General features: G+C 45.9%; 1 protein-coding gene across 13 annotated transcripts in view; it reads left to right on the plus strand.

The window, feature by feature from the left end:
- Positions 1 to 22,796, plus strand: part of ARVCF (ARVCF delta catenin family member) — a 287,922-nt gene that overhangs the window by 234,795 nt on the left and 30,331 nt on the right. For 12 of the 13 annotated variants that reach the window (XM_087754800.1, XM_087754809.1, XM_087754797.1 and 9 more), the window contains 2 exons: positions 283 to 300; positions 4,703 to 4,774. In XM_087754800.1, the coding sequence (XP_087610926.1) occupies positions 283 to 300; positions 4,703 to 4,774 (90 nt within the window). The remainder of the gene's footprint in view (positions 1 to 282; positions 301 to 4,702; positions 4,775 to 22,796) is intronic. The other variant, XM_087754805.1, reaches the window with a different exon arrangement.

A 22,796-nucleotide genomic window follows, 5' to 3' on the forward strand; every position in this document is an offset into this window, starting at 1 on the left:
CTCCTGTCCCCTCAATTCTGTGAGCACTTTTTCATTTAATGAAAAGAGGAAGAAAAAAAATGCTATGCAGATAAAGACTGTTTTTCCAGCAGGAACAAAAGGGAGAAAGTGGAATATCTTGGTTTGGTTTGGTTTTTTAACTGATGGAAGTTCTGTAGTATTCTTGTAATACTCAGGTTCTGAACCTATTCTGTGAAATTCTGCTTCTCTGTGACTGTTCCTTTGTATTTTCTTCCTTCCTGTAAATTTTTGTTTTTCTTTTGCTGCTTTTCTGGTAATTAGAGGAGTGGTTCAATCAAGGTGAGTCTTTGCAATACTTTCTTTTCATCATCGCCATAATATGCTTTGTTCAGCTTTTACATGCAAGGCTTAGGGCTGAGATCAAAGTCCTGTTCATTCACCTTCCCTGCTCTCCCCGTCCATCCTCCTGTTCATTCAGTAGGCATGGAAATCCTCTAATTGAGTGAGCATTTTCAGTTTCGTCTTCCCACACCAAGAACAGCAAAGACAAGGTTTTATTCATTCCTGGTGTCAGTGCAGTAAGGGAATTGATTTGCAAGTGGCCTGGTAACCCCATGAGAGAGGGAACACCGAAGCGTGCAGGTTGCCTCACCGACCCCATCGTATCAAAGTACAGCTTTGCTCGCTGGTCTGGGTAGCAGGAGCCGGGAAGGCTCAGCAGCTTGGATGTGTATTCTCAGGGATCCCTGGTATTTTGGCTGCTTGGCCCTGCGTGCCTGCACTGCTGCATCTGTATTGCTGGCGCTCAGACTAGCTAGATGAAGCTACCCCCAGTAAATGCCTCGGGGGATGCGCCCTTTAGTTTCCCAGCACAATAAGTAAAATTGCCATTGGAATACACACGGCTGAGGCTAAAGTTTGCCTCCCTGGCTTCTCAGCTGGGAAGTTGTTAGGCTGTGAGTGCCCTGGAGACTTCCACCGGTTGCTGAGCCTGATTCGGGGGTGAAGGCAGGGTCATTTTCAGGTTGTGACACTTGCTTCAGATCAATGGGTTCTGGAGGGTTGAGCCAAAGGAGAAGTGTTGGGGAAAAAAACCCAAACCCTGATTGCTCCACCCAACAAATGGTGCTCAGCAGTGCTCTGCGAGACCCCGCTTCCCGAGCACGGCCGGTGGGCCTGGGGAGGATGGGCACGTTGGCAAGCAGAGCTCAGCCCTTGCTTTCCACCCCTGCGCTGCAGCCCGGCTCAGCGGCTGCCTTACCAAACAAGCAGCGACTGGGGGGGGGGGCGAGGAGGGTTAGGAAGAAGCGCTTTCCCTTCAACTTTTTTTCTTTTTAATCAGAAAGAAAGCGTTTGGGAATTAATGCGTCAGCAAAAATGCTCTAGCTAAACAGCTGTTTTGATTATCCGATAAAGCAAAATGACATTTGAGGAGGATCAACAACATTATTAGTGGTTAATAACGCTGGGTCACACTTCAAAGTCCATACTGAGTTTCTGACAGATTGAAAATGCCGCGGGTCATGTTTTGGTTGTTTCTTACATAATGAAAAGCAGAGGGGGGGGAGAGGGAAAGAATTTTAATCCCACTGTTTCAGAGACGGTAAGTTGCATCTTGCACAAGCAAGGCTCAGGTCAGGCAGTTCTCCCAAACCCGAGCGCTGTGCCAGTTCCTGCAGCCAGGCCTCATAAAACAGCCCTGTCAGCAGGCGTGTTCAGAGCTGTCTCTTGGCAGAGTTTGGAGCTGTGCTGCTGATCCAACAGCATCGTCTTTTCTCTGGCATACCTCGGGCTGGAGAACGTGGAGAGCAGGGAGGTGCAGGGAAGGGCAGAAATGGAAACGTACAAAAGCAGGTTCTTAAACTTCTTTTCCGTCGCTGGTGCGGTCCTGTTAGCGTCCTCGTGCGCCAGCGTACGGACAGGCTGGAGCGGCAGCGCGGGGCTGTCGGAGCCGCAGAGGCTGGCGGCGGAGCTGGATTTCTTGTGATGTCGGTCAGGCCAGGGGGTGGCTGAGAGGGTTGTAATCTGTAGGCTCTTGAGCTTTTGCTAAATTTGGTCACCTTTTTAGAAACCCCAAACCAATATTTGTGGGTCCTGTGAAAATCAAATGGCAAAAATACCAGCTGGGCCGCAGAGTGAAACCTTTGCCTTCTAGATGGATTTATTTTGGAGTCTTCTTACAGCTTGGTCACCTTCTCTCTGCAGGAAAGACCTGAAAAACGTAGGTGCTTCAGGTATTTCTGAACCTGGCCCTTGCCCAATTTGATTAAGCAGGTAATTTGTAGAGTTGAAATCCCCTTGGTCAGAGCTCTGTGTTCTGAATTGCTTCCATTCGTAAACAGCTGGCAGCTTCTGCTTCGAAGAGCCGTGGGTGCACCTGCGGGGTGGGTTAGTTTCTCAGAGGGCTGACAGACAAACTAGCAAAGGCTTGGTAGAAGGCGGCCGGTATTTGCAGTCTGGCCCAGAAACGGAGAGACAGCAACTGAAGATCACAGAGCACCAGCGGAGTGTGCTGTCGTAATGAAAGATGGTTCGGTAAATAGGCAGCTGCTCCTGCACTGCTAGCTCAAAAGCTGTAGCAGCCAACGCTGCTCTCCTGGACAGTCTCTTCCCTAAGAAGCTGTGCACAAACACATACCGCTTACTAAACAGCGCCCTAGAAAGAAGGGAGCTCTTACAGTGCCATCTCAGTTTGGCAGGGCTAAGTACCAACCCCAACCTTTAATTTATAGCGAGAGCTTCTGAAATGAGTAGTTGTGTTGAATAAGGGCTGGCTCCCTGAGTAAGTGTTCTGAGGTTTATACTAGCTGATGCCAGAGACATGAAATTTGGGGTCATGTGAAAAAACAGTTTGTCCTACTTGTAGATAAGATGGAGTCACATTTATTGCTCTGCCTTAAGCCTCTAATCTTTCCTAAACACTGACTTCCTTCCTCCAGTGTTGTTTTTCCTCCCTCTGCCCTGCTTTTTCCTGTCAATGCTCTGAGGGTCAGCAAGGGTTTGCAGCCAGTAACTGGGTTCAGCTGCCATTATGAAATGTAATGTCCTTTGGTGATGCACAGCATTTTTTCTTTCTGGTATTTGGTTCCCCAAGCAACGTGTTTCTGGCGCTTTCATGGAGCGAAAACTTGATGGAGGGCTGCAAAATGCAGCTAATTCCCATCCCTCCCGCTAGAAAAGATACCTCCCCAAGGAGTGGCATGGTACCTGGCTGCATGACCTTTTGGCAGCGTGGATGGGCTTTTTCATGCTCTGTATAATTAAGCAAGTTACTTCAGATGAACAGAATTTCTAGATGCATGTTTTGTTTTGCACAGTAGTTAGTTGGCTGGTATTCTGTGTTGGCATTTCAAAACAGAAGTGTGTGATATTTCCAAAGAAAGGGAGGGGATGGAATACTGTCTTGAGGGGTTTTTCTTTCCTCTTGAAGTTCTTTCTAAATATTCATTTTGGTATTTAAAAGCTGTATTTCTTCTCTGTATAGTACTGCATATCTTTATCCTTTTGTCAAGAGGAAAGGTAGAGTGGCCCATTGAATTCACTGTGCAGAAGCTGCACCGGCTCCCTGCTATAACTGGGCAGAGACTGGCCTTTCCCATTCCGTGACCTATTCCCAGTCCAGAGTCAGACTAATCTCCACGTTACATTCTCAAGGACCATTTTCCTGTTTGCTTTTAAGCATCCTGACTGGTGGAGCTTTCAGCCCTTTCTGTAAACCGCCGTTAGCAGCCCGGTAGAGGCCCTGCTCAGAAGCCGCCTCTGGCAGCTTAAACTGTGTTGCTCTGAATTCATCCCATTGCACCTGCATCCCCCGCTCTTGAGGGAGAGGGACTAAATAACTTGGTTTTCCCCCGCAAAATCATTTGGGGAAGCTAAATTGTGTGCTGCTGTCCTCAGAAGCCATGCAGATGCCTGCACTTCAAAATCTCTCTCTGCTGTCATGACTTCTCTGATGGCAGGGGCCTGCTCGTCCCGCAGCACCCGTGCCCCAGGCAGCGTCTCCCCTTGGGGGAGAGAAGGGGTTGAAAATGAACCCTTCCCTCCCCAGCTGTGTACGTAACCTTGAATTCCCAACCTAACTAAAACTAAAGTCCAGGTTTTGTTCTGCTTTCTGTGAAGGATTGCTTAAATTTGTGTAAATAAAAGCTGATGTAACGGTTTGAAACTGTCTCTTAGCAAAAGCATGGAATTGTTTCCCTTAGTTTCTAATAAATAGTCAAAATGGCACTTTATTGATTGAAGGGCAATTCAAGGTTAAGTTGTTGGCTGCTGTCTGTACAATATATTAAACGTAGGCCTCCCTGCCTGCTAGTGGCAATAGAACAGAGGCTGCAAGGCGAGCCTGTTCTGTGTGGCTCTGCTGCTCCGCTTCTGCTGCAGCTGAGCTTCAGACCAAAATTCCTCTGTGAAAATAACAAGTCGACACTGGGCTTCTGAGGGCAGGGCGTAGCTTTGCCAAGAAGGGAAAGGGCACAATTTTCCAAGATTTTAAGCGCTCTTAAGACCCACTGAAATGCTAGTGCTAAGCATACATGTGGATCGACCTGAAAGTAGCATGGATTTTTGTCCCTAAGTTGCTGTGCAGCTGGATTGCAAGTCAGATGTGTACAAATATGGGTAATAGTCTGTGATTTATATTCTGAGTCTCTATCTTCTCTCGTCTTGTAGATGCACATGACAGTAGCTTACCTGTCAGTATGCTGACAGTCTTTTCCATCTGTTGTCTTATTTTTTTGAACAGGAAAGAAGAATGGAGATTTGGACAGGAATTTTGATACACTCGATTTGCCTAAGCGGTCTGAAGCAGCGAAAGGTAATGCTAATATGTTTGCTTTTGGAAATAACAAGTAGCCTGGGAGCTGGAGGCTTTTAAAGGAACTTGAGACGTGACCATATCATCAAAAATAAAAGAAATAATAGATGTGTCATTGCTTGTTGTTCTCTAGTATTCAATACTGGATATAACCGGCTTTTATATAAAGCTGCTAAATAGGTGGGATCTTGTAGAAGCCCATCTGATTTGGTGTTGGGTGATTGTAACTCCATAGAGGGGTGAGTGCATGCGCTCTTCCTTTACAACTCTACTTGCAAATTGCCTGCACCAGACGCGAACGTAAGGAGTTAGGAAATGCATTAGGTGAGTGTCCTTGGCACTAACCTTTGCCCTTCCCTGGCATCTCTGTATTTCTTCATTGTTCCAGTGAATTGGAGAGTGAGGGCAGGGGATGAGTTCCAATGTTTTGTCTTCACTGGCAGGCAGTCCTCTCCTGAATACAGTATTCCTCCCTGTCTGTACTGAGTCGTACTTGTAGTTTTCCAAAATCGGGAGGTTCACAGAAAAATTCTTCTGCATTGCACTTTTGTATTTCGGCTCTGGCAGAGGTGAAATCTTTCACAAACAATCCGCGTTCCCTTCCTGCATGCAGGGTGCTCTTTTTCGTTGGAGATAAGGAGATGGTTTGGGATCTCGCCAGACTTGTTACAGCATCGGGCGCCATTCTGATACTTGCGCAGGTTTTCATTTTAAGCGTGTGCGATGTCATTGCAAAGATTCAGCCGTTGCCATGGCAACTGCTGCGGTGCCACCCTGTCAGCCTGGCCTTGCAGGAAAAGCTCTCCCGTGGCACCCTCGCCTCCATGATCTGTCAATACCCAGAGCGCCCGAGTATTCTTCAGAAGGAAAATCTTAAGCTCTTCCTGCATCACTTGTACAATTTCAGAGAGTGTGAAGAGACAGTGTGACTCAAGGGAGAGATCCTTGGACCCGAGATACCTGAATCATGTTACTTTAGTGACCTTGATCGAATCAACTGATCTGTGCTTCAGTTTCCTTACTGTAAACGGAGGGCAGCAGCAGAGGCCGTATCTAACACCCTTAGAGATGTACTGATAGGCAGTAATGGTATGGTAATTACACATGTAAAGTGCCACACTCTCGCTTAAATTTGTGGGCAGTGAAGCTCTGACTGACAATATGTAAACTAATCCTAATATATAGATGGATCGAATCTGTTTACAGACAGCCTTTACAATGGGTACAGTTTCTAGGCTAATGTCTAAACACTAATTTTCATTTGGTGCCTTATTGCACAAGATACTAATGCACTTCTCAGAAGGTGCAGTGCCATCCTGTTGGGAGAGGTGGAGGAAACCTCTCCTAACCAACCTCCACTTTGATGCCATCGGTTCGGGGCTGGGCGTTGGTTACACTGCAGAGCCAGGAGACTTCTGAAGGATGCAGAAAAAGAAAGGAATGCAAAATATAATAATAGCAAGGGCTTCAGGACTTTCATTCCTTTCCAAATGTGACTGGAATGTAGGTGCCACTAAAGGGAAAAGATGGAAATCAAGGATTTCTGCAAAGATATGTATCTTGCATAACTTTCTTTAAAATAAGATAAAAATCTTCCATGTGGCTCCACTAATGGTAGAAGTGTTGTGGCATATCTGATGGGAGACATATCTGTCTCTCTGAGCTTACACAGCTCGTTAACACAGTTGCTAGAAATCACACACTCTTTAATATTTCAATATAATTTCTTTGATAATTTCAAGATACCCCCCATTTAATCTAAGCAGAACAGATTTTAGTCTGATGGGGTGGGTTGACCCTGGCTGGATGCCAGGTGCCCACCAAAGCCGCTCTGCCACTGCCCTCCTCAGCTGGACCGGGGAGAGCAAAAATATAACAAAAGGCTCGTGGGTTGAGATAAGGACAGGGAGAGATCACTCACCAATTACCGTCATAGGCAAAACAGACTTGATTTGGGGAAAATTAATTTAATTTATTACCAATCAAATCAGAGCAGGATAATGAGAAATAAAACCGAATCTTGAAACACCTTCCCCCCACCCCTCCCTCTTCCCGGGCTCAATTTCAATCCCGATTTTCTCTATCTCGTCCCTCCCAGCAGTGCAGGGGACGGGGAATGGGGGTTGCGGTCAGTTCATCACCCGCTGTCTCTGCTGCTCCTTCCTCCTCGGGGAGGGCTCCTCACACTCTGCCCTGCTCCAGCGTGGGGTCCCTGCCACGGGAGACAGTCCTCCACAAACTTCTCCATCGTGAGTCCTTCCCACGGGCCGCAGTCCTTCACAACTGCTCCAGTGTGGGTCCCTTCCACGGGTGCAGTCCTTCAGGAGCAGACTGCACCAGCGTGGGTCCCCCACGGGGTCACCAGTCCTGCCAGCAAACCTGCTCCAGCCTGGGCGCCTCTCCACGGGGCCACAGCTCCTGCCAGGATCCTGCTCCAGCGCGGGCTGCCCACGGGGTCACAGCCTCCTTCAGGCATCGCCCTGCTCCGGCGTGGGGTCCTCTGTGGGCTGCAGGTGGATCTCTGCTCCACCATGGACCTCCATGGGCTGCAGGGCACAGCCTGCCTCACCATGGTCTTCCCCATGGGCTGCAGGGGAATCTCTGCCCCGGCACCTGGAGCACCCCCTGCCCCTGCTCCTTCCCTGACCTGGGTGTCTGCAGGGTTCTCTCCAACGTTCCCCTGCCTCGCCCAGTAGCCTGGGGGTGGGCAAGATCTCAGGGGGGACACAGCCAGGACAGCTGACCCAAACTGACCAAAGGGATACTCCCTACCAAATGGGGTCTGCTCAGCAATAAAAGCTAAGAGAAAGCAGGAGGCAGGCATTCGTTATTACGACGTTTGTCTTCTGGAGCAACCGTTACGTGTACTGAAGCCCTACTTCCCAGGAAGTGGCTGGACATCTCCTGCTGATGGGAAGTAGAGAATAAATCTTTTATTTTCCTTTGCTTCCTCTCACAGCCTTTGCTTTTGCTTTATTAAACTGCCTTTATCTTGACCCACGAGTTTTTCCTCCGTCTTATTCCCCCCCTCCTGCTGAGGAGGGGAGCGATAGAGCAGCTCGGTGGGTACCTAGCGTCCGGCCAAGGTCAGCCCACCACATCTGACTACATATCTCATGCTAGATTAGGTCAGGAGATTTATCCCACAGCATTTTGAAAGAAGCCCTTTAACATGGAAAAAGGCATGAGAAACTATTCATTTGTATGCTAAGATTAAAAAATAAACTCACTGATACATTTTTGTTCACTTTTTTACTAGTAGCTTCCTGCTAAGCATCTAATTTACATGAGAGTTCCTGGGTATTAAAGGTTCTAACAAGATTGCTAGGACTTTGAATTGTTCGGTAAGATAAGACAAATAAAATTGCAGTTTTAAAACCCGTAAAAGCTCCGGTCAGATCTGTGCCATAGAGTATAATTGGCTCTGATGAGATCAGCTCTCAGCTGAAGCAGAACCTCGTTACCAAGACTGAAAAATCATGCAAGTTTTAATGATCAAAAGCACTCAGTTTGAGTGACACAATGAAGTGCTATTTCAAAAATCAACAATTAGAGATTAATGTCTTTCATGTATTATTAAAGTCATTTTAAAGTGAGTTTTCAGCTGGCATCTTTGTGGGCACATGAAACTGCAGTAATAAGATTTGTTCATGCAGTGCAGCAAACGAACATTGTGGTAGTTAACAAATACGGGGATGCAGTCGTTAAGTTTCCTGTAGTCTTCTAGTCAGCATCCACGGTGCTTATCTGGTGTATCTAAAGATGCGGTTTCAGGAACGTACAATCATGATTTCCCTATAAAATGTTCTCAGGTATGCTCACTGAGCTTAATTGATACCGTGCTTATGATCGCTTGAAAAACCGCAAACTAGAAGCAGTGAACTAGTTCAGACCCGTTTTCTATCATTCTGGAAACCTCGTTTGGTCTCCAAAGGACTTTAATTGCAGGAACCTCTGCTGGTCCTGTAGCCGAGCATCAGAAAGCCGGCACCCTCCGCAGTCTCTAGTGGGGGGCGGGTTGGCGCCCGTGCGGGCGGCAGGGCTCTGCTCAGCCTTTCTTCAGGACGGCGTTGGAGCATGTTCGTATCCCGAACGGTCCGAAGGCTCTTGTGAGTTACTACCTGGTTTAAACGCTAGTCATTTTTTTTTTCCCTGAAATTTGTTTGCTCTGGAGAGGAATGAATGAAGGCAATTCTTTTTTTCAAAATTATGAACTAGAGTCTCCTTTTCTTCTGATTGCTCTTAGGTTTTTAATGGAAATCAGATTTTGCTGCAGCACAGCATTTCAGCAGCCCTGAAACCATTTCTAAGCCTTTAATAATTTTATGTGCTAGGCATTCTGGCAGGGGAAAGCTCCCAGTTCAGGGTTGTTATCTGTAGTAAACTGGATAATGTCAGATGGGAGAACTGCAGTGCTTTCAGAAGCTGTCTCATCTGATATTAAAAAATAAATATATATGCTCTGGCAGCGTCCAGAGTACTGCTGTCTTCATGAGGAGAGACTGTGGAAGAGAAGCTTCTTGTTTCCTCTTTGTTGAAAGGAGAATATTTTTTCCTGATGGTTGGAGAGAGGGAAGATTAATTTTTGGGGTAGCGATAAGAGCTTGCATAGAGCCGTATGAGAAGGGCACAGCACTGATGAGAAATTATGAATGCTGTCCTCGGGACCTTGCTAAATTTAGTACTTTCAAAAATTCCTGCTTCTGTGAGGGGGGGGGGGAAAGCTTTGCTGAAATCCCTTCCCCAGTATAAAGTAGGTCACCAACAGCGGTGTTGGCCGTCTCCTCTGCAGCGTGTTCTCCTTGCCCTGCCACGGCGTGCACGCCGATTTCTCCTGTGTGCACATTAGACACATAGCGCAGCACAACTCCGTCGCTTTGTTCACGGAGTCCCTGTTTCCGAGCAGGAACAGTGACGGGAGGCTCGTGCATTGGGGGAAGATCAGGATTAATCATATCTGTGCAGAGGAAAGCAGCGTCTCAGACGGCAGACTGCGCAATAAGGGTTTCTGAAAAGAATTAGCATTGATACGTGTCAGCCCCCTGAAGATGTTATAAAGGTTGTAATGTTTAATCCTCCTGATGTGAAGGTGTTGGATTGTCTGCCTCTGTTCATCAGTGCTGGGACATGGGAGGAGAAAGTCCAGAAGAACAAAACAGCTTTTATATGGAGTCAGCAGATTATTCCTAATTAAATCCAGGCCTCTGTGCTATTTGGTTTAAGCAAATCTCGTGGCTTCTTGTTTATGCGCACATACATACAGTGGCGTAAAAGCAGATGCTCTGCGGTGCTTTGGGTGTTGAAGTTCAGCTGTCGTTTCAGTTTGTCTCATTAGGGAGTTGAAAGTTTTCAGCCATAAGGAGACATGTGCAGGTACATTTCAGCCTGGTGGATGAGCCACCTCATTCTCTCCTTTAGATCAGTTATTGAAGTGGTTATTAATTTATCTTTCCCATTTTGATTATTTAAGCTTACTTCTGTTTTAATGGGAACATAAGTTTAGGAGGGAGTCGAGCAGAAATACTGAACTAATGCTAAAGCTGCTTATAGTTGAACAAGTCTATTTTATTGCAGCAGGGCCCTCACAGAAAAGCTGAATTTATGTGAAAGCTCAGCTTTGTGTGCACACTTACCCTGGTCAGCAGCCTGTGTAGGCAGGGAACGAGATCTGGGGTGAACTTGCCAGCAGGTGAATTTCTTCTGTCTCCATTATCTGAAATTCTCAGTCGCTTTCCGCGTAGCCTGATGCTGATGATAGATTTTCTATTCCAGAAGGTGAGTGTTTGAATTCACTTATAAATCTTTCTGTTACTGCTCCAGGAAATTAGACTTCCTGGCACTGTCAGGGTAATGACTTTAACTCAGTAGATTACAAAAATGCGGGCAATTTGTCTTCAGCTAAAGGCAACGTGTAGTGGGGGGAGAGAGAAACTTCAGTGAAGCTTTGCTCTGACTTTAGGTTTGTAATTAAGATTAGCTGCTGTTCTCGTTTTTCTGCCATTTTAATTTGCTTTCTTTAAATCTTTACAAGTTGACTCAAGCACTCACCTGCCCTTTCCAGCTCCCTTCAGTCGTTAATTTTGATTGTCGTATTGTGAATAAGTGAGTAGAACTGATTGATTAATGGTACCATCCACACCCCTCCCGTGCCTGCTAGTGGAGATGGAGGGACTGGGAAGATCTCTGAGAGCAAGTAACACGTTCTTGTTTTACCAGCTTTTAAGTAATTCGTGCACATTGGTGAGAATTCCTCTCAGAATTATTAAGTATCTCGTATTTCTGTTGCTTTGCTAAGTAGAGTGTTCATGTTGGTCCCGTGTGTTTTTCATAATTTACAAAGTGGTTAAAGATTTCTCATCTGTCTTCCAGTGCTTTGAGTCAGAGAAAACTTATTACCTTGGATAGGGAAATTCCCATGTGGAGCCTGCCCTTGCCAAACTTTCTCCAGCCCGGTACCTGTAAACTCTCGTTCTTTTTCCCAGCATCTGTGAGGAATTCGGAGCAGGCACCTATGGATTTTTCCCTTCTTGCACACACGCTCTCTCCATAGCTGACTGCTAATTGTTCTGGAACACTCCGCGTTTATTGTCGTAAACTTCTTCAGTTCTTACCTTGTGCCGCTTGTTTGTTGAAAGTTGAGTTGAAACATGGCAGTGAGCTGCTTCCCGGCCTGCTGAGCTCTGCTCTACAGGTGGAAACTTTTACTTGTGATCTTTATGGAGGTGTTAAATTTGATCACGTAGAACATAAATTGTAAGTTTAGGGCTGAAACTGAAGGGTTTGAAAAATCATATGGGGAGATGCCGCTGGAGTGTGAATTGGAGGTCCAGGAGTACTGCTGTGTCTTTTGTCTTGTTTCTGCCTGAACGCATCTTCTTCCAGTGAAAAGAATGAGTCTGAAATAGCTTCTTCTTGTTCTTAACGTGACAGCTCAAGCAATTCGAACTAATACCAAGTGTATTATAGAACAATGATTATTTTCATTTCAAGTAGACTGGCCTAAGCCTTTAAGAGTTGTAGCCTATATTGACACGCTGTGACACCTCCTGTGTTTTAATGATGTGTGCATTTCTTGCAGGAGTCAGATACGGAGAGGGTTTAATGGGTTAGCATGGATTTTAAATGGAGTACAAAGTTCTGTCACCAATAATTAACTTGATAAAGCTACCTTAAAACAGAAAATCGTTCCAGCGGGAGTGTTGTTCTTTTTGCAGGCCTCTTTTTACAGAGTTTACGGACAATGCAAGTTCTCTGTGAACTGTAGGAGAGGTGAGCAGTGATGGGTGGTGGTGACCCATCTGCAGAGATGAGAAGGTGTTTTTCCTTGACTTCTGTCTCAGTCCTAGTCCCAGTACATACTCCAGGCTACCTAAAAAGACACTTGCTGTAGGATTGTACATGATTAGAAATGTTTTGCAGTTCTTGCTTGAAAAGTTTTATGTAGGCCAGCAGGACAGGAGAAGAAGGAGTAGAAGGGTCTACCTCACTTCTCAGGGACAGCTGACTTTCAAACCTGTCACTAGCTGTTCTCAGTTCTTGCTGCCTGTTGCCAGGATCAGTCCGTTCTTTATGGTAGATTTGTGTCATACCCAGGCAGAGCTGCTGGACTTCATTGCTAAAGCAGTCCTAGCAGTTAGTGATTGTGCTGGCTTTGGCTGGGATAGAGCTAATTTTCTTTATGGTAGCTAGTGTGGGGCTATGGTTTGGATTTGTGCTGGAAACAGCATTGCTAACACAGGGATGGTTTCGCTGTTGCTGAGCAGGGCCGACACAGAGTCAAGGCCTCTTCTGCCTCTCCCCCCACCCCAGCAGCGAGCAGGCGGGGGGGCACCAGGAGCAGGGAGGGGACGTGGCTGGGACAGCTGACCCCAGCTGCCCCCAGGGCTGTCCCACACCGTATGGCGCCGTGCTCAGCACCTAAAGCTGGGGGAAGAAGGAGGAAGGGGGGGTGATGTTCGGAGCGATGGCGTTTGCCTTCCCCAGTCACCGTTACGCACGATGGAGCCCCGCTTTCCTGGGGATGGCTGAGCACCTGCCTGCCGGTGGGAAGGAGGGAATGAATTCCTTGGTTTGCTTTGCTTGTGCATGCAGCTTTTGCTTTCCCTATTAAACTGTCTTTATCTCAACCCACGAGTTTTACCTTTTTTTTATTATTTTTTTTATTTTATTCTCTTCCCCCATCCCACTGGGGGGGACGTGAGCAAACGGCTGTGTGGTGTTCAGCTGCCTGCTGGGTTAAACCACAACAGTGATTCACAGTCTTGTCTTGTGATAAGCTCACCTCGCTGCACAGATGTTGCATAAAATAAATCATTAGCAGAATTCTTAAGGATTGTTCCTTCCTTGTTGCTTTTGTGCAGGCAGTAAGCCTTGAACAGCTTGGCCTTTCAAGGATGTTGTCCATGGATCCACCTCTGTTCCCTTCTATATAACTCAGTGGCATAAGGTCTAAAAAAACCAAAAACAATCCCCGCCTGTTTTTAACAGTTATTGAACTAGCTGAGCAGTTAAAGCAGCAGATTTTCCCCAGATAGCGAGTTTTACCCACAGGTACCCATGGTGAGAGCTTGTCATGCAATGCATTAAACAGAAGCAACTGGACAAAATCTTCTGGGCTTTTCTCTTGGTGCGTGCTGCTGCAACAGGACTTTGGCAGACGTGCAAAGGGCACGGTTATGCTTTTGTATTCCATTGTATTGCTGGAATCTGGATTTAATAAAACAAGTGCTCTGTTGTGTAGGAGTCAGCAAACCTTTGTAGAGGGAGGTCAGTTATATCACTGAACATCACTGAGTGTCCAGTGTTCTCTTATGGTCTGCTTGTTTTTTATGTTACTATTCATTTGATAGGATGAGAGGGAACAGCCTCAAGCTGCGCCAGGGGAGGTTTAGGTTGGATATTAGGACAAATTTCTTCCCCGAAAGGGCTGTCAGGCCCTGGCCCAGGCTGCCCAGGGCAGGGGCTGAGTCCCCGTCCCTGGAGGGATTTAAAAGCCGGGTGGATGTGGTGCTTAGGGACATGGTTTAGTGGTGGCCTTGGCAGTGCTGGGTTAACGGTTGGACTCAATGATCTTAAGGGTCTTTTCCAACCTAAACCATTCTATGATTTGTAGACCAAATGTGGTTTTCTTCTATATCTTTTTAGCCCTCTCTTGACATACAGGTGACTTAAGTGATGTTTGTAGTTCGGTAGTTAGCTAGTTATGACAGTGTTTGTCAACCACTAGATACTTTTTTTTTTTTTTAAATCCACTGATTTATGCATGCGTTGTCTTAGGATCAGCGTTGCCTTGAGGTGGAAGGTGCATGTCTGTCTTATCTGTAGTTTTACTGTCATCACTGGTGGGTGTGACCACTTGCATTCATGTAGGCATTTAATATTGTGTATTCGTAGTAGTTATTTTTTCAGGAATATTCAAATGTCAATAAGAACTCACAGTTCAACCTTTTCTCATCTGAATTATGCCACTAATTCTTTTCACTTGTTAACACGATTCTATCCGACAACATTTTCACTTTGGAGGCTGTGAGGAAACTAATATTTTTCTGGGACAAATACTAATGAAACCCTGCACGGTGACTGTACAGTAACGCTGCTGAGACTCGCAGCTCTGCTGTGGGGGTTTAGTTATTCCACCAGATCATGTGAGAGGAATTTGAGGCCGTTACAGGACCAGCTCTCGCTCTGGTGTTATCTGTCTGCTCAGGAATGTGAAGAATAGTTTTGGCTTTACGTTCTGGCAGTTGCTACCATGTTTGTCAAACCGCTGCGTTCTCGCTTCTGAGAATGCCTCGACATTGCAGCTCCAAGCCGTGCTTTCCGGTCCCTTGCTCTGTCCGCGGGGACATCCCGGCAAGAACTGTACTTACGGATGAGACGGGCTGGGTTCCTGGTAGAGGTGAAATGGCATCTGTGGAACAGAAAAGCTCTTGCAGCTGCAGGACGGGAAAGCACAATGTTTGTGTGACTAGGCTGTCCTATAAATTGCCCGGTTAAGGGAGATTTACCTTTGTGTCAGGAAGGATCTGAGTTGGGAACTTGAAGAGTTCTGCTACATGGAGGGGAGATATAACTAATGTGAACTGAAGAGCCTTCAACTGTGATAGTTATATGCGTCTAACGCCTCCTCCCTCCCAGTATGGACACTTCATAGTGTGAATGTCTTTTTCAGTTTTAGATTATGTAGCTTTGAAGTTCAAGCTGAGGGAGCAGTGGAAAACAACTGCTGGGCCGGGGAGGCAGGAGGAGCCGTTGTAGTGACATGAGAGTTTCATTCAGCTCTGTGTATACAGGGTTGAGAATATGAAGCTCATCTTGAAGTCATAAGGTTGTTCTTCTTGTCCATAACTTCTTGGCTCTGCTATGATTTGTTTGCCGTAGAGTTCCTCTTTTTCCTTTTGTTTTCTACCTCTGTCTTAACAGCTAGAGGTCACACGCAAGATGAGTTAGAAAGCTGTCTTCCTTTCTGAATTGTTTCAAACTCTTCCTTCTGAAGGAGAAGAATCTGACTCACCTCTAAGGTACTTTGGTTAGCCTGGAAATACTGAGTGACCATCCACAGCTGTTCCTCCTCTTTATCCTTCTCTTGCGTCTTCCTCAGTGCGTGGAGGGGAAAGGCTGGCAGTTGAGACAAGATTCTGCCTCTCCACCTTTAGGTCCTTTCACCTGTGGCTCTCATGGGACTATAAAATAACTGTGATAGTCAGCCTCCAGCTCCTTCTTGCCTGAGGCTGACACCCAAGAATATAGATCTATTATAATAACTAGCAGTATCTTCAAAAGACAAGATTCCCAGGTGGTAAATTCCCTTTCCAGCTTGATGTGGATTTGTGGCCAAGTTATAAATGCACAGAAAATGAGACTTATGCATGTGGTTATAACATCTTAAACTAGAACAGCCTATATAGACTTGCATAATAAAGTAGCCTATGAAAAACTAAACAGCAGGAACTCTACTCAAGCACATGGTAATTACAGCAGCTACTAAGGAGATGGAGTGATCTGGAGCTTCAGCAAAAGTCAGAAAGTCTCATTTTCACATTCCAGCATTGCTCCTGACTTGCTGAGTGGCCTTAGGCAAGTTAATTGCATTCAGATGCCGGGGCTGCAGTGAACTGCTGAAGTGTCTGCTGCTTGCACTGCCTTCACTAGAATGATCACTGGTGGTTTCATTGCTGCTGTGATAACCCGTGCAGATGGGCTGTACTTGATATGTTTGTCAGATCAGCAAAATTCTGCAAAAGTAGTATGTATCACAACTGTTGCTAGCACCACAGTGATAGAAAAATCCAATAACAACATCATTTCTGTTAAAGGTGGATAGTAGTGGCTTGCCCCAGTGGGATATGTGTGAATGGACTGAGGAGTTCATGTTGCAGAGAGTATTTTGAAAAGATGTAATACTATGAATTGGTTTGTATTCTTGCTATGCATATTACACTCCTGTGCATTTTTATGGAGAAGTTCAACTGTATTATATATGATGCTCTGTCTGGGTAGGTATATACGGAAACCAATACACAACTCAAGCCCTTGGCAAGTTTTACAGCCCCGCTACACCGTTTACTTCAGTTACAGCAATGTGTGCTCTCCGGCAATGCAGGATCCTAACCCTTCAACCACTGACTGGAGTTTCATGCCCTTTATACTTGGCTACCATTTCTGATGGTAAAATAGTTCATGTTGGAAAGTGACAGTTGTAATCTTTTTTTCTTTTCACAGCCTTCCCTGTACTGTTTGACCGCGCTAAGCATGGTTAATGCTCCTCCGTCCCTGCCCTTTGGTTGTGTGTATGTTTTTGCATGTCTCATTTAGCATTTCTATTCTACAAGCAATTCTAATTGTTACTCTCAAACAGAATGCCTGTTATTACAGAGTGTAACTCGTTATACAGGTGCTGCTCAAGGACTGTTTCTAAAATGAGAATGTGCCAAGAAAGTCTGCCAGGAATAAAAGCAGGAGTTGGTGGGGAGGTGCTTATCCCACATAACTGTAACTGCCTCAGTCTTGGGACGTAGTCACTGCAGTGAAAAACTCCCTCTCTCCCTCCATCCGTCTGTCCGTCCATCCATCCCTGCTGCATTATGTCAGATTTCTGCCATGCCACTTAGTTTCAGTTAAGAAACAAAACCAGTGAAAGCTCAGAGACTTTCCCCCTCCTTTTAGCATAAGCATAAAAAATGAGATGATACGTTGAAGAGGGGTGCCAATCAGAAAGTTGTCCTGACTGCCTAGTCGGTATTGTCGTGCAGCGCAAGGAAGGGCAGCTCGGCTTCTGTCGGAATTTAGAGATGAAATTTCATGTCAAAATCAATTACAAAAACCTTGTTGCACAAAGGTTTGGTTGTCTCTAGTGTCCATCAAAAGTACCGCAGCAAAGTTCTGCTGATGAAGCTACTTGACAAGTTCAGAGAACAGCAGAAAGTTTCAGAACAGCTGAGGCAATAAAGCGGTGTAATGTTGATTTAAATCCCTTGCCAGATTTCCAGAAATAGTGTGTGCATAAGTAAAGGAAGTAGTTATAGCTCCGGGTGAGCGTTACGAAGGCTGCGCCTTTAGGAGTAGTAGGAATGTGGATGGCTTTCTCAGAGGCCGACGTGACTCAGATGCTTTCAGAACTCAACGCTAGGCAGACGTCTCTCCAGTCTTCCTTCAAGCGTCTGCCTGGGATACTCTGGCTGTCCCGTCTGGTACTCTTTTACCCACAAAAATGCAGGCTAATGCCTCGTAATTAAGCATTGGAACAGGTTCCTCAGAGAGGTTTTGGAGGATTCTCTATCGTCGAAGGGTTTCAAGGCCTGCCTGGACAAAGCCAGCAATAACTTGGTCTAAATTCAGCATTGAGCCTGGTTTGAGCAGGAGGCTGGCCCAAGTGACCTCCCACACTCCCTTTCAGCCTCCTTGTTCTGTGCGACTCTTGTTAGCTGATTACAAAGTCAGCCAAAGAAAGTCTGTCTGCCAAAAAAAAGCACTTTTTTTTTTAGGGACAAGGTTTTTCCAAAACAACTTAATCCATGACAGCCAGCTAAGGTGACTCAGATGGGAAGAAGAATGAGAGAGCCCATTTGCCCATGGAACCTGGGAAAGGAGAATATATGCAAAATGCATGTTAACTGTTGGATCTCAGGTTGATTGATTCCCGCCCCCCAAGGTGTGGCTTTTTTAAAAGACAAATATATTTTTACGTATAAAATGTACTTTCTCTGGTGTCAGCACAGTAAACCATGGAGTCCTTACAACACTACATTAATCAGATGTGCTTGTAACAGCTAATGATGGGGGAGAGAAAGAGGAATAAAAATGAAGTAGTTGCGTGATTCTGAACTAATTGCAAGTTGAGGTACTGGAGCTCAGGCAAGGCGGCCTTCCTTACAACGCAGCCAAGACAGGGGAGGTATGTGCAATAAGGTGTCTAGCATTTTTTCCACTTTTGCTTGAACAGTATTTATTAGAGTTAATGGAGAGCTTTAATCATGGAGTTAATCTGAAAATTAAAATAAACTGGAACGTCAAATAACCTGTGCGTTCTAAATTGCAGAAGTCACTGATGCTCATTAGTCAGACTGAAGCTGCAGTTGTGTTTTGCAGAAAGGCAAATAAAGAGAACCAAAAAATTAAGACTTCTGTTTTCTCAGCATTAATTTCTAGTGCGTTTACCTATGCAGCTGCTGCAGTCCTATTATCTGACTCATTACTTTGTAAACCACTTGGAGATATCTTGAATGTGAAAGCTGCTATATAAAGCCGTATTTATTTCTATAACCCTGAGTGCTCTGAACAGGCTTAAAAGCTCCCCCCTTCTCCAACATGACAGGGGAACGATATGACTTAATGTGCCATATACCTCTAACTGTGGATTGAAGAAAAATGACCTTGAACTGAGAGGCAGGCATTTTACATTGTAAAGCAGACACTTAAATTTATTTGTCAGCTGGGGGGGGGGATGTCTTACCTCTGCATGGTTTAGAAAGCAATGTCAATCCAACTGTTCATTGCTCTGAACCCACCAGGAGCTTGATTGCTGACCCAGGCATTTTCCAGTGGTCAGCGTGAATGGTGATCGGTATGCGGTAGAAAGGAAAGCATTTTTATTTTGGCCTCTCAGACCATTAGTTTCAGCCCTGAATTTTCTGTATCTTGGTCACAGGGAAAACTCGAAGCCTGTAATAGCATGAAATGTTATTTGTCTGTTCAGGAACAGACCATAGTTTTCAGGCTTATCTGGAAGGAGGATATGTGAAGAGCAACCCTTCCTCATGTCCAGTTCGGTCATGTTTTGCACGCCTTGCGGTCTCCTTACTTTGCTGAATATATTGTTGCTTTTGTAGGAGACATTTAGAGCAACTTCATACTCTTTTTTACCAGAAGCCTCATTAAAGTGTACGTACCTGACGCACTGTGACAGTCTGCTTGAACAGGCCAAGCCTAGACAGGCAAGACAGCAGCGGGGCGGGAGGGGGGGACCCGGGCTGCCGCAGTGAGGTGTGTGCAGTTCCATGGCATTTCGGCGGCAGAGCTGGGAAGAGAGATGAGGTTTCCCGATTCCTAAAACAATACCTTTCTTGCTGGCTCATGCTAACAAGCCAGGTAGCCAGCCCACTCCGTTTGGAAACGTCAGTTCTACTTGTCCCTCTCATACAAAGCCAGGAAGAATATTTAATCTATTGAGTTTTGTTTTGAGACCTCTAAAATCACAACCAGCAAATCTGTAATCATGATTGAGCATATAATTGCATCTTGTCCTGCTGAGAGCTTAAAAATGATGAGCAAGAAAAGCATCTCCAACAACTCATTCAGAATGTGAGGGGACAAGAATAAGATCTAGAGAGAGGATTTGCCTTAGCTGGGGTGTCCCCAGTGACCTTCAAACACTTAGGAAATGGGAAGTCTGCATTCCTTGCAAATGCAGGTTTCCCACTCCCCTTCTGGGGATACTTTGGGCACGGAGTCATAAAACGTGCTAGTGATCACTGCAGAGCACAAAAGGCAACTTGGGGATGTGTAAGAGGAGTGTCGAGGACGACCGAGGTGTTAGTTGCATTGCAGTGTGTTTGGGATTTCTCAAGGAATGAGAAAGTGCGGGTGTTAGGGGCATGAGACCTAATCCCATTTATTCAATTACACGAGCGCTGCTGCCAGGAGAGTACTTCCCTTCAGGTTGGTGCTAGTGTCTAAAACTTAAGACATGGTAAAGGCATGCGTGACTTAGATTTGGGCAGTTCTGCAAGGTTTTGCTTAGTAGTTAAATCCTAACAAGCAGGTCCTTTCCAAGTCCTACGTACCTGCTTGCTGAAAGCAATGCTGAGATTGAACCCTTGGAAATGAAACTGTATCGGCAGTTTTCTGGGTGGCTGGATCCCAGCTTCCCTGAAACACTAAAAAGTGGTGCCTCTCCCCTCATTGCAGGCTGGGGGCCTATTTTTGGATCCAGCTACAGACTCAGACGGCCCATGAGAAGCCAGCAGGGCATTCGTAACACTGCCTTACGTATATGAATGATTAGAAATGGGTAGAGGTTGTAACATGACGGAAATTTCAATACTCTTGAGGAAGTATCTCACCTTATTTACACTTACACTGACCTTTTCAGAGTTACCTATAGGCATGAACAACCTCCACAGTAAATGTCAGCTTCTGCTTAGAATCTTTTACATGGGTAGTTTTAAGCTCAATTTTTAATTGCATGATATTAGCATAAGAAGGCTGCATTGAAGTTGAAAACTGTCCTAAACAAAGTGGCGGTTGGGTTAGGGATCTTTTCACTGTTTTAACGGAGGTGAAGTGGTTTCGGAGAAGCTGTCAGAGTTGCTTTGGGGTAGTGTCTGCTGTGGCTTTGCCGTAAAATCTCTCCCGTGGCTTTCTGGTGGTTTGTGAATGTGGGCCGTGCCTGTAGGAGGGTAAAGATGGGGCCAGGCCGCAGTTGGATGCTGCGTGAGGTTCCTGTTGCCCCTTGAAAAATGTGTCTCTGCTTCCTCTATTCATTTCAACTAAGTATCGCATCCATTGCTACCAGCTGGGGCCCCCATCTTTTGTCTTTCTTTTCTTTTTTTTTTTTTTTAACTTGCAAATACATTTATTTGTGGTTGTAAAATGTGTCTGTGCTTGGACAGCTAAGGCTTCGGAGAGCTCCTTCTCTCCAGATTGTGTTGTCTTATCTCACGTTTTGGTCCAAATTTAAGTTTTATAGCAAGATCTGTGATTCTGGGAAACGTATAATTCTTATGAGCAAAGCTGGTTTTGCGTCAGTTCTGCCTGCGATTATCAGCTATTCAGTCAGCGCGTCAAGCAGCAGACGGGTTTACGTTTAATGGAGACTTTCCTGTTTTTCTAAAGAGCTGCAGAGAGTGGCTGGCAGAAAGGAGGAGGGTACCCCTCCGCTCCGCGCCTTCCGTGTGGCGCGTCCCCAACCCAGGGAGGGAGGAGCAGGGTCTCCTCTTGCCTCTCGCCACCTGTAGCCCCTGCCTGGACACAGTGCTTTGAGGATGGGTGGGAAATCTCTGTTCTTGAAGGCGTTCCTGGTTCTAGCTTATGCTGAAATTTGTGAGAATGAAGTACCCAAATACTGTACCTTGAAAACCTGGGCTGCAAGGTCCATTTTTTGTTAGAGAAGTTGAAGAAAACCTTCTGCTCATGCTGCTTCCACTCTGACCTTGACATCTATTTGACATTGAAAACATCGAATTCTTTTTCTGGGATGCTTGGGAGACACTTGAATTGCCTGACAGCAGCACAGTGGCTGTAATTGAGATGGATTAGAGGCACTGGGCTGCCTGTGGGCGCGCGTGGCCACTTTCATGAAGTGGAGAGAGGAACTGAAACACACTTTTGACTTTGGAAGCTGTAGCAGGAACTAATTAGCAATTTCAGGACACAAACAGGATTGGAGGAAGTGTTTGGGTTGGCATATACTAAATTATTTAATAACGTGAGGGAGTCTTTCCGTATGGCACTTGCTTGTAAAATGCTTCTGAAGGCAAGACTGCAGGACTCTGTCTGTAACAAACCGAACAGGCTTCCGATACCGGTCCTGGTGATTAGGAATCGCTGACCTTTCGTTTCTCTAGGCTGAGACTGGACCTGCTAGCTTCTTCTCAGCTTGGGTACTGATAACCTTTTGCCAAAAAAGGTTAGTTGTTTATATCCAAATGTTTCCTTCCTACTGGGAAGTGTTTTGAAGTGTTTGATGTTTCCGTGAGGGTAGATCCACTGGAGAATAGACAGATTTATTCTTCCTTCTTATTTGAGGAATTCAAGCTGTGGAGTTCTGCTGCCCTTCACTGCCTTAAGCAGATGGGCCTCTAACAAGCAACTGAATTGATACGAATAACCAAACACCTGTGTAATGGCTTATGACCATTATGAGACTTTATACAAGAGTCATGGTAAGGAGTGGAAGTATAAGTAGACTCGCTGAAGCATGAGTAACCCAGAAAGAAGCTTTCAAATTGGCTTCCAAGCGCAGTTCAGCATGCGTGAGCTCTGAACCATTTTGGGTTTTTTCTTGAAGTTGTTTTTCCCTTGGTACCGAAGATGAAACTCAGACAGGCTGTGAAGGGGAGAACCTGACAGGTGCCAGCCCGAGTGGAAATGCCGTCTGTCGATCCCTGTCTGTCGCAGCTCTAAGCAGCGCCCGTCGCCGAGACAGCCAAAGGCTTGTCAGGAGGGTGCGGGCTTTCAAACCAGAGCACAACGTCCCTCAGCAGCAGGACGGTGTTTTGAAGCGCAGTCAGCGGAAACCCCCGTAGTCCCATAGCTGACAAAGCAATCCCATTTCTGTAAATTCCCGAGTGATGGAGGATTTGGGTTTGCCTTGCTGGTTAAGATTCAGTGCCAGCATCCCAGTGCGTGAAGGCAGAGAGGGGCTGATCCCACAAGGTGCTGTGGGTCCCCCAGTCTGCCGGCCGGTTCCCGCCTGATGCTGGTCCTACAGCTTTGCGCTACGTAGCACTTTGGCCTCTCTCCCACTCCACAGCCCCATGTGAGCTTTCGTTTACTGGCCCACTCTGTCCCATGTAAGTCATAC

The sequence above is a fragment of the Nipponia nippon genome, unplaced genomic scaffold (assembly GCF_047370975.1).
Source record: "Nipponia nippon isolate SJK-2023a ecotype South Korea unplaced genomic scaffold, ASM4737097v1 scaffold_18, whole genome shotgun sequence".
Classification (NCBI taxonomy): domain Eukaryota; kingdom Metazoa; phylum Chordata; class Aves; order Pelecaniformes; family Threskiornithidae; genus Nipponia; species Nipponia nippon.